The following is a 12,690-nucleotide window of genomic DNA, read 5'->3' on the forward strand; positions in this document are numbered from 1 at the left end:
TCTAATGAGGGTGTTAATAATGGATTAGCACTTGTCCATACTTAGGGAAGCTTGATTAAAATATTAACAACCTAATTAAAGCATTATAACATTGCATTTGTAGAAATCTTATCCAGTTGTTTCCCCCTCAATGTCTGTTGCTTTAATTCAATCCAGGATGTTTGTTCTCAATTGATTCCAAATTAATTCAATGTCGTTAGCTGAAAGTCCCATTGTTTTAATCATTAAATAATTTTGATTGAAGCCTGGATATAAAGCCTATTGTGAATCATGTAATAGTTTGCTTTTATTTTTACAGTAGAAATTATTCCTACCATATAATATTTTCATTTTACTTTGTGATTGAATGTAGTTCAGTTGTTTTAATTATTTTGAATGCATCAGTTGCAAAATGTAAATGCGTCACAGTAATGACAGACTAGCTTGTACTTACGATAACCATCTTTTTCCACTGATTCATCCACGATGAGAAGGATCATATGGTAATTGCACTCCCTGTTAAAATCCATCGTCTATTGTTTAATCCTGAAGAAGAAGAATAGCGCTTAACTCGCCAGTGGAGTTATCGGGGCACCATCATGACGGTGTTTCCGTAGCAAACTATTCTTGTTTTTACGAGGCCAAGTTGCTAGCTCGACGCTCAACCCAACTTGGATTCAAATTTGGGAACCTTCGCTCCAGAGTCCGGTGCTGATACTGTTGCGCCACCAAGCAGGTTAATCCTGAAGGGATGTGAATATATATGCGATGTGAATATGATAGCTGAAATTTTGAAAATACACTGAAAGATTTCTTTTTTTAAAGACAAAGCATTCAACTTCAGAAAATCCCTTCATAGCTATGTATTTTATGAACTAAAGAAAGATTAGCTTTATTAGCTTTATTTGTCACATATACATCGAAACATATTGTGAACTGCGTTGTTTGTGTCATTGGATGTGCTGAGAGCAGCCTGCAAATGCTGCCATGCATCCAGCGCCCCCATAGCATGCCCACAACTTATTAACCGTAATGTCCAAAATGTGGGAGAAATTCAGAGCATCTTTAGGAAAACCACATGGAGTGAACATAAAGCTCCTTACAGATAGAGGCAAGAATTGAACCAGAATTACTGGCACTGTATAGTGTTGCACTAACCCACTACGCCACCATTCAGCCCTACAAGTGGAATACCTCTATTTGTTCTGACTCTATCAAGCATAAATTTGTACTTAATAGCCTGGAAATTGTTACACTACACTGGGGACACTTGACTGACAGACCAATCCAATGCATGTTTACTTCGTGCAATACTCTACCGCACATCTGGCTCAACTATTTGTACTAACTTCGTGTCTCCTTTGCAGGGCAATTGTGATAGTTTGAGAAGCAGAGTTGTAGTCAGAATTAGAATCAGGTTTATTATCATTAACGTGTTAAGAATTGTATTGTTTTGCAGCAGCAGTGCAGTGCAGGACATAAAAATCACGAGAAGTTACAAAAATAAATAACGCAAAGAATGAAAATATGTAGTAGTATTCATGGATTCTCTGACCGTTCAGGAATCTGAAGCACAAAAAATGAGGCCTTGAGTCTTGATGAAGGGTCTTGGCCCAAAACGTCAACTGTTCATTCATTTCCATCAATGCTGCCTGGCCTCTTGAGTTCCTCCAGGATTTTGTGTGTAGCTCTGGATTTCCAGAATTTGCAGAATCTCTTGTGTTTATGAGGTCTTGTCTGTCATTTCATTTGGATAGAAAAGAGCCTATGTAATAACCCTGAAGAAGAACAAGGAATTCTCATCTAGCATTTTGGCTAATGTTTATCCTTCAACCAAAATTGGAGAAGAGATAGATTATCTGGTCATTTTATAAAATCTGTTAGAACTTGCATATTTCCCACATCAGAACAGCAATTGCACTCCAGATTGTCTCTAAAGCACTTCAGGGGATCTTGAAATTGTAAAAGGCATTATTTAATGTTTTTATTCTTTACAATATCAAACATACATTCTGTATTTAAAGTAGATATGTTATTCCTATCCCTGAATAAATTGATCAACTTCAGTCCTTCAAGTCAATCAGTAGCTGCACACTTCAATTAATCTGAAGTGAAGAGTAGGTGGATGGGATTGGGTTGGGAGTGGGACAGCTTTGGTTTGGTATGTGTATTTATTTTGTTACTAAATAACTCAGAACAAAAATTTGCTCTATCAGATCTTCAAATTTGTTCAGAAAATGAAAATGTTGACATATTTTAAGCTAAGTTTTTTGCTTCCTTATTTCATAATCTGATTTCTTCACAAAATCGTGTTGAATTTATTGCAAAGTATTTAACCAAATAATTGGAAATAAACATTGAAAGTTAAATAACTTACAGACCCTGTTGACAGACTGAAGGCATTAATTGTTGTAATTACAGCTACTTATGGTTTTCACTCCATCCATGAAAATCAGAATATACTTACTTGGTATGCTCTCTACAATCATTAATTATATAAACTACATTTGAAGTTGGCAATGGATTTTGAAATGTGTAAACATCTAAGTTTACATGTTGTAAAGTGCAGTGATTTGCCATGATGACATTTTTTCAAAGCCCAAAGCTAAATATTCACCACATGTTTAATCGTGAGTCATTAGGAAGGTCTGTGAGCTTGGTTGTGTTTTCCACTTGTTGAGTGTAGCTTGGTAATAGCAGGAGGTTCAATCTCTATAAAAAGTCACACAAAAATTCACTGAGTAAAATGCAAATTGAAGTGAGCTAGCAAATTATAACAATAGCATGGGAACAAAGTACTAGAACCATTTGAAATCTGATGAGAACAGTATTTCGTAATTACCAAAAACAGTAATTGGGAATAACATTGTGAACTTCTAAAATAAAATTTTGTTTTGTAATATCAAAGAGAACCTAAAGTTCTTTGGATACTTTTAACTCAAGTTTAATCCATTTAAACACCACATTTAATTTTAATTATTTAAGAACAGGTCCAAGGCAAAGTTATATTTGTTGGAAACCTGCACCCAGACTTTTATTTAGGTCAATTATCTGGGAGAGATTTTATTTGAAAATAAATTATTTCAGAAATACTGCATTGTAGGTTATTGAAGGATCTGTTAATTGGTTGTTTTCCAGTTGATATTAAAAATAAAACACTGCACAGTTTAGGGAGTTATCCATAACATCTAGACCTCTAATTACCTTTCATTCAGTGTTATTAAGGATAAAGGTTACCTGGACATTCTGTGTCTGGAGCAACAAACAAATGCTGGAGGAACATAGTGGCTCAGGTAGCATCTTTGGAGGGTAATAGACCTTCACTGTTTTGTATTGAGATTCTTCATCCGGTCAAAAGGGCTTTGATCCAAAATGTCATCACTCCATTTCTCTTGTGATTCATGTTTCTAAAATTTAGTAGGCAACTTGTTGATGAATTTCCTAAATTTCTACATTTCAAAAAATAATTTGCAAGCTATGAAGTGCTTTGAGATAATCCTACAAGGAGATTGAAACAAACTGTCAGTTGAAGTTATTCTTTCAGGGAAATTATATCATCTACGTAATGTTAACAGTCAGCAATACAAATATTATTTCAGGTCTTCAGTAAGGAATTGTGAATATTTACAAAGAAAATACCTGGAATTTTTAATATTAATAAGTTTTTCTTTGATTAAGTGTTGAAGTAATGATTAATTTTGCAATTTACTATGGAAAGCTAAATGATATTCTCTGTTTATTTTGTGGCTGGTGTTTTGATATGCGTAGCAGAGTTTAAAATAATGGATTCCAGCAATCTTGTGGGCTGCAGAAATGTGAAAAGAATTGCATTAGTTATGGCTGATAAAATTTGGTAATGACAGTATTATCTTTTGTCTGGGCCAATATGTTGGCTCTCTCATGTCTGTCTCTGTTCTCTCCACAGTTGTCCGGTGGGTGTGAGTTAACAGTGGTTATCCATGACTTTGCGGCAACGAACAGCAATGAGTTGAGCATTCGACGGGGTCAAACTGTGGAGGTTTTAGAGAGGCCCCATGATAAGCCTGACTGGTGTCTGGTGCGTACAACAGATCGATCTCCAGCTGCTGAAGGAGTGGTTCCCAGCAGTGTTCTGTGTATTGCACATTCACGTAGCAGTATGGAGATGGAGGGTATCTTCAACCATAAAGGTAGGACTCATCATTATTTTGGGAAAATTATTGTGCCAGATTTGGTTTAACCAAGCAAAGTAATTGGAAGTTCGAAGTAAATTTACTATCAAAGTACATATATGTCACGATATACAACCCTGAGATTCATTCTTTTGCAGACATTCACAGTAAATACAAGAAACAGAATAGAATCAATGAAAGACTGCACCCAATAGGACAGACAAACCAATATGCAAGAGGTAACAAACTGTGCAAATACAAAAAGAAAAAAAAAGGAATAAATAATCAGAAATAAGCAATAAAAATTGAGAACATGAGATGAAGAATCCTTGAATGTGAGTCCATAGGTTGTGAGAACAGTTCAGTGATGAGATGAGTGTAATTTGGTTACAATTTACAAGTTACAAGTTGTAATTTGGTTCAAGCACCTGATGGTTGAGGGATAATAATTGTTCCTGAACCTGGTGATGTGAGCCTTGAGGCTTCCTGTACCTCCTTCCTGATGGCAGCAGCGAAAAGAGCGCATGGCCTGGATGGTGGGGTTCCTTGATGATGGGTGCTGCTTTCCTGCGACAGCGCTCCATGTAGATGCGCTGAACGATGGCGAAGGCTTTACCTTTGATGAACTGGGCAGTATCCACTTTTTTTGCAGGCTTTTTCGTTCAAGGGCGTTGGTGCTTCCATTCCAGACTGTTGCAACCAATCAATATATCTTTATTGAAGTTGCTGACCCTCTTCTCTTCTGATCCCCTGGTGAGGACTGGTTCATGGACCTCTGGATTTCTTCTGAAATCGATAATAATCTCCTTGGTTTTGCTGACATTGGGTGAGAAGTTGTTTTGTGGCACCGCTCAGCCATATTTTCAATCTCCTTTCTATATCTTGTTCGTCACCACCTTTGGTTTGGCCAGTGAACATGGTATTGTTGACAAACTTAAATATGGCATTGGAGCTGTGCTTAGCCTCACAGTTGTAAGTGTGGAGTGATTAGAGCAGTGGGCTAAGCACACAGCCTGTCGGTACACTTGTACTGATAGAGATTGTGGAAGAGATGCTGTTGCCAATCTGAACTCTCTGGGGTCTGCAAGTGAGGAAATCAAGGATCCAGTTCACAAGGAGTTAATGAGGCCAAGGTCTTGAAACTTACTAATTAACGTTGAGGGTCTGCTAGCATTGAATGTCAGTGCTACTGGACGATAGTCACTGAGGCAGATTACTACATTCTTCTTCGGTACTGGTATAGTTGAAGCCTGCTTGAAGCAGGTGGGTACCTCAGACGGCCGAAGCGAGAGGTTAAAGATCTCAGCCAGTGGATCAGCAGAGATCTTTAGTACTTGGCCAGGAAAAGATCAGGTATTTTCTGTGGGTTCACCCTCCTGAAGGATGTTCTCATGTTAGCCTCAAAGACGGAAATCACAGGGTCATCGGGGACTGTGGGAGTGAAGGCCCCTCCATGTTTAGATGGTCAAAGTGAGCATATAGGCATTGAGCTCATCTGGAAACGAAGACTTGTCACCTATGTCACTAGGTTTCATTTTGTAGGAGATTATAGCATTCAGGACCTGCCACAGCTGTCAAGCATCCTTCAATGATTCAAGTTTCTGGAATTGCCACTTCACACACAAGATGGCTTACTGGAGATCGTACTTGGACCTGTTGCATTTTCTTGATCGTTAGGCCTGAATGCCACTTATGGCCCTCAGTAGACTGCAGATCTCATGGTTCATCTCAGGTTTCTGGTTGGGGAAATCTCTGAGTTATTTTGTGGGATCACACTCGTTTATGACTGTTTTTATAAAGTCCATAACAACAGTGCTGTTGCTGCACAGATTCTTGGGTGAGTCCTCAAACATGGCCCAGTCCACCAACTCAAAGCAATCCCATATCCGCTCCTCTGCCTCCTGCAGCCACCTCTTTGCTGTTCTTATCTCTGCCTTGCTCTTTAGCCTCTGCCTGTTACAAGTAGGAAGAGGAAGTGATCAGATTTTTACAAAATGTGGTCTACGCATGGAATCGTAATATAGCAGTTTCTGAGTGTGTTGGGACCCTTGGTGCTGCAGGTGATATGTTAATGATAATTGGTCAGAGATTTCTTAAAAAAAGCCTGATTGAAGTCCGACAATGAATTGAAAGGCGTTGGGGTTGGCTGTTTCTTGTTTGCAGATGGTGGCACTTAGTACCTCGAGTGTTTACTTAACATCAGCCTTTAGAAGTATGTAAACTGCAGACAGGATCATGGAGGAGAACTCTCTTGATAAGTAGAATGGTCGGCACTTAATCGTTAGGTGTTTCAGGTTGGAGGAACAAGAATGCGACAGGACTGCTGGGTCTGAGCACCAGAAAAAGTTTATCAAGAACCACAGACCTTTTGCCTTCTCCAAATCAGTCCAGTCCATCCTGTGTGTCAAGAGGCACTCAGGTCTCTCCGACGTATCCAGCTTGTCCAGAGTGAACCATGTCTTTGTGAAACAGAGAATGCAGCAATGCCTTAGTTCTCTCCGATACAACAATCTTGTCCTTGGGTATTCAATCTTGTTCTCCAAGGACTATACCTTTGCTAACAAGATGCTAGGTAGAGCAAGTTTTATAACCTAGCATTTTAGCCTGCTTGGAGTCCTCCCCTCTTTCAGCCGTGGCAATGTACCTATGTCCGTTTAAAGGTGCGATACCGGCGTGCTTTCTTTCTTTTTAAATCTTTTTATTGAGTAAGTATACAAAAAAGGTAAGCCATATAAACATTAATACAATGTTAAAGTATAATAAAATTCCAAAAGATAACAATACCAAAAAGAAAATACTACAAACAATGTAATTTAAGCATAAGAAACCAAGATAACATAATAGTATACTAGATTTTATATATATCAATGGAAAAAAAGAAAAAAAAAACCCCCAAAAAAAACCCACCGTGCAACTAACTAAAAGCAAAGCAAAGCAATGGGCTAACTTGAAACCAAACAGAGTTAAACTTAAAATCACGTCCTCAATCCCGACCTCCATTAAAACAGTGAAGAGAAAACAAGAAGGGTAAATATTACATTAAATGAAAATATCGAATAAAAGGTCCCCAAATCCCCAAATCTGTTCAAATTTAAATGAAGAATCATAAAGGTTACTTCTAATTTTCTCCAGATTCAAACATAAAATCGTCTGAGAAAACCAAAAAAAGGTAGTTGGAGCATTAAGCTCTTTCCAATGTTGTAAAATACATCTTTTCGCCATTAAAGTAAGAAATGCAATCATTCTACGGGCTGAAGGGGAAAGATTACTAGAAATTTTAGGTAGTCCAAAGATAGCAGTAATAGGGTGAGGAGAGATATCTATATTTAATACCTTAGAAATAATATTGAAAATATCTCTCCAAAAAGTTTCCAAAGTAGGGCAAGACCAAAACATATGAGTTAAAGAGGCTATCTGCCCCGAACATCTATCACAGAAAGGATTAATATGCGAGTAAAAACGCGCTAACTTATCTTTGGACATATGTGCTCTATGAACCACTTTAAATTGAATTAGGGAATGTTTAGCACAAATAGAGGAAGTATTAACTAATTGTAAAATCTGCCCCCAATCATCCACAGAAATGGTAAGCCCCAATTCCTGTTCCCAATCTACCCTAATCTTATCAAATGGAGCTTTCCTAAGTTTCATAATAATATTATAAATCATAGCCGATGCACCTTTCTGACATGGATTAAGGTTAATTATCGAATCTAAAATATATATAGGAGGAAGCATTGGAAAGGAAGTAAGTATAGTACTTAGGAAATTTCTAACTTGTAAATATCTAAAAAAATGTATTCTTGATAAGTTATATTTGTTAGATAATTGTTCAAAAGACATAAGGGAACCATCTAAAAATAAATCCAAAAACCGTAAAATACCCTTAGTCTTCCAAGTTTGAAAAGCGCGATCCGTAAAAGAGGGAGGAAAAAATATGTTACCTAAAATAGGAATCGCTAACCCGAATTGATTAAGATCAAAAAATTTTCTGAATTGAAACCAAATGCGCAAAGCATATTTAACTATCGGGTTAGAGACCTGCTTAAAACGTTTCGAATCAAAAGGAAGAGAGGAACCTAAAATAGAACCAAGTGTATAACCCTGAACAGATTGTAATTCCAATGCTACCCATTTAGGAATAAATAGTATGTCCCGATCAAGTAACCAAAATTTCATATGTCGAATATTAATAGCCCAATAATAAAATCTAAAGTTAGGTAATGCTAAACCTCCATCTCTCTTAGCTTTCTGTAAATGTATTTTACCCAGTCTCGGATTCTTGTTCTGCCAAATAAATGAAGAAATTTTAGAGTCAACTTTATCAAAAAAAGATTTAGGAACAAAAATTGGTAATGCCTGAAACACATATAAAAATTTTGGCAAAAAAAACATCTTAACTGCATTAATACGACCAATCAAAGTTAAATATAAGGGAAACCATTTAGATGAAAGTTGAGTAATATGGTCTATTAATGGTAAAAAGTTAGTCTTAAATAAATCTTTATGTTTACAAGTAATTTTAATCCCAAGATATGAAAAGTAATTATTAATCAATTTAAATGGAAATTTATAATATAAGGGAAGATGTTTATTAATCGGAAAAAGTTCACTCTTACTAAGATTTAATTTATAACCTGAGAAAAGACCAAATTGTGCTAATAACTCTAAAACAGCAGGAATGGATCTCTCAGGATTAGAAATATATAAAAGTAAATCATCAGCATAGAGTGATAATTTATGGGACTTTAATCCCCGAGTTATCCCAGTAATATTTAAAGATTCTCGAATAGCAATTGCAAGAGGTTCTAATGCAATATCAAATAATAGGGGACTAAGAGGACAGCCTTGTCGAGTACCACGAAAGAGAGGAAAAAAAGGTGAGTTTAAGGAGTTAGTACGAACCGAGGCTACAGGGGAATAATATAACAGTTTAATCCAGGATATAAATTTCAAGCTAAAATTAAACATTTCAAGCACCTTAAATAAATAAGGCCATTCTACTCTATCAAAAGCTTTCTCGGCATCTAAAGAAATAACACACTCAGGAACATTTTGTGAGGGAGTATAAACGATATTTAACAATGTACGAATATTATAAAAAGAGTAACGACCTTTAATAAAACCCGTTTGGTCTTCCGAAATAATAGAAGGAAACCGGCGTGCTTGAGAATTAAGTCAGCTGAGTCCCTCAGAAGATCGTGAAATCGCTAGTTTGTTAAGAAGGTTCAAAAATACGTTGCTTACTTATTGTCCATTCTGCCTGCTGGCTTTTAGGACAACAGTGAAGCTCCTCCATCTCTGTCCATTCTTGGTCATGTTCTCTATTGTGCCCCAGGTGTGTCGCACACAGATGTAGAAGGATTCTTCATTGTTGTTTCCATAACAGTTTTGTTTGACCAGTCAAGGTTGTTAGCCCTGAGCTGAACCCTCAAACCTGGAGGTCTAGTGGACCACTCTTAGTCTGGCCTTTACACTTTGATTTATATGGCCCTTGGACCCTACCAAGACCCAAAGCATAAGGTCCGGACTCCAACCACCATAGCTCTCTAGGTCATTGAGGATGCAAGCCTCCAAACCATGACAAGGTCGTGCTCCTCTTAAGAATTAAAGTATGTTACTTAAAGGGAAATTGCAGGCTGCAGATTACAGTGACAGTAGTTCAGAAGTATATTTAGAAATTTTGTAAGCTGCCAGAAGCACGTTGTCATGTTTCACCAGCACCATCTTGCTTAAGTAGAATATTTGAACCTTTTGAAAGCTATTTTCATTGTTATTTATTAATTTGGATTAACCAGAGAGCCTCATTTATCCAGATTTTATTATTCTTGTTTAGATGTTAGAATGGTATTCCTGACTACTTCCATCTGCTCTCATTGCAAAGCTAACAGCTTTCTGACTGCCACTTATACTGCTTCCACTAGACTTTCCCCAGAACCAAGAGAGCCAACCAAAATTTCCCTTTGTACCCTCTTGTCTTAAAAAATATGTAGTAAAGGCAACTTGAAGCTAATTGCATCAATGCTGATCTTAACTTAGGCTACAAAAAATTTCAATTGTGTAAACTCTTGGCTTTTAGCACTTCTTCTGAACCTGTAAGTGCCTCTGATTGATCCCAGGTCATTTGAAAAGTCACTGGTAAATGCATGGAAGAATATTGATGGTGCTGGTATTTTTCCTAATTGTGATTATGCTGACAGTAGTAGAGAAACATTCTGCAAAATGATGGAAGCAATTGGGAAAGAAAAAGTAATCTTGCCTGCAGTCAACTCTATAAATGGGAAATATTTATTACCTACAAGAGAGACTCCTCGATTGTGGCCGACAAATGTTCGAATATATTTCATCTTCACAATATATTGATGTACATTCCATGCAAGTTGACCAAATGCAGTTTGAAGAATTACCATACAAAATCACATTGTTATTCCCATCTGAGGACTCTAATCCTCACAATATGGAAGTGTGCCAAAAACACACACAGTCATGCTTTGAGACATTTCAGAATGTATATATTAAAGCAGTTTACAGCTCAGACCTATGGGGATAATGGGGCCAAGTGAGTGTCAATACGGAGGAAATTCTCTCCGGAAGCAATAGTCTAGAAATTGCTGAAAATGCATGTATTTATAATGTAAGCAGTATTGGAGCATAATAATATCAAATCACAGGGATTCTAAAAGAAAGAAAAAAACTGACAAATCCCCAAGTCCAGATGCTTTCCATCTCAGCATAAGTTAAGAAAAGAGAGCGCAGAATCAGTGTAATGCAGACTTGCTGTATGAGTAGCACATCCAGCAAGTTTTGAGAATCTGTAATTAAAGATGAAGAATGAAAAGCATTGGTCACTGGCCTTTTGATCAAATTTTCAGAGGTGTGGGTATGAAAATGGTTCTTGTCTGTGTGATTGTCCAGAAAGTATTTAATAAAACCCTTCATGGTAGTTGAAGTTGAAGCTCATGGGAACTTGCGTCAAATTATATCCTGGAGCGCAGTTTGGCAGAGCAGCAGGAAACAGAGTGTTTGGATAATTGGCCAAAACATCAGGATGTGATTAGTTACCAGTGTCCTTGTCAGAAACGCACCATTCACTGAATTTATAGATGAGGGGCTGAAAAGGCAAACATTCAAGTTTGGGAAAAATGAAAGATAGAAAGCGTACCTGATAGCTTTACAGAGACATCAATAAATTAAGGTTTAAGCAAAACTTTTGTGAATGAATGTTTAAATGATGAAACTTGGAAATAGTGGAGGTCAAAACAGACTTGACGATTTATGTAAAAGGATCATTAAAAATGTCATGGATGGGTATGTGATGTAGTCAAAAAGTTAACAAAATTTTTGTTTTATTTCTAAGAAATGAATTACTGTACAAGAGGGATGAGGTTTTGGGACTGTTACGCTATGCCATGGTTAATCCTAAACATAATAGTATAAGCAGATCTGGGCATACACCTTGGGTGACATGTGTTGGCCTTCGAAGAGAGGGCAGTGCAGGTTCATCAGAATAATTTCCAAATGTTAAGTTGCAAGACAGAATTGCAGACAATAAAGTTGCATTCCCTTGCGCCATGGTAGAGTAGTGGTTAGTGTGACATTATTACAGCTCAGGGTGTTGGAGTTTAGAGTTCAGTTCTGGTGTTTCTGAAGGAGTCTCTGGTGTGTTCTCCCCATGGAATGTATGGGTTTTCTCTTAGTGCTCCGGTTTCCTCGCACAGTCCCAAGACATACTGAGTAGGTTAATTGGTCGTTGTAAATTATCCTGTCATTAGGTTGGAGTTAAATCGGAGTTGTCAGGGGATGCTGTGGCAGTGCAGCTCAAAGGGCAGGAAGGGCCTACTCGGCGCTATATCTCTAAACAAATATAGGATAGTTGTGATGTAATTTGATCTAATTTTCACCACCAATTGAGATCAAGAATAAGGTGCATAGTTCGTGGTGGGGCCTTTCGTGAATGAAGTCGGGAACTTCTCAACATGAAAAGGCTGATAGAAAGATGGAATTCTATTTAATAGTGATCAGTTGTTCGTTTAAGTCTGTTGTCATTTCCATTACTACATACCTGAAAATTCAGTCCCAGCAATAATTACTGCAACCTCCCTCCATTGTACATTATCCCTTGGTGCAGTTTCAGAGCTGTTTGAAGAATTTAGGAGAAGATGGGTTATATAATTAAGAGGATGAGAGATTAGCTTCATTTGTCACATGTATATTAAAGCAAAGCATACCATGAAATTTATCATTTGCATCAATGACCAACACAGCCCAAATAACTACTGGGGGCAGCCTGCAAGTGTCACTGTGCTGCGTGTCTTTTGGAATGTGGGAGAGAACTGAAGCACCCAGAGGAAACCCACACGGTCATGGGGAAATTGCACAAACCCTGTGTTCACAGACAGTGGCAGGAATTGAACCACGATCTTCCGATTGCTGGTGCTGCAAAGCATTACAATAACTGCTATGTTAATATCTAAATTCCTAAGATCTGAATATAAAAGAAAAGTGCGTACATTTTGTATTTGTAACATATTGGTTTAAGGTGGTGCTACTGAAGTTGTGC

The 12,690-nt window shown here is 37.4% G+C and overlaps 1 protein-coding gene across 6 annotated transcripts in view; it reads left to right on the top strand.

The window, feature by feature from the left end:
• LOC134357872 (triple functional domain protein) overlaps positions 1-12,690 on the top strand; it is a 345,138-nt gene that overhangs the window by 231,722 nt on the left and 100,726 nt on the right. For all 6 annotated transcript variants that reach the window (XM_063069603.1, XM_063069602.1, XM_063069598.1 and 3 more), the window contains exon 34: positions 3,905-4,148. In XM_063069603.1, coding sequence (XP_062925673.1) covers positions 3,905-4,148 — 244 coding nt within the window. The remainder of the gene's footprint in view (positions 1-3,904; positions 4,149-12,690) is intronic.

This window comes from Mobula hypostoma, chromosome 17 (assembly GCF_963921235.1).
Source record: "Mobula hypostoma chromosome 17, sMobHyp1.1, whole genome shotgun sequence".
Taxonomy (NCBI): Eukaryota; Metazoa; Chordata; class Chondrichthyes; order Myliobatiformes; family Myliobatidae; genus Mobula; species Mobula hypostoma.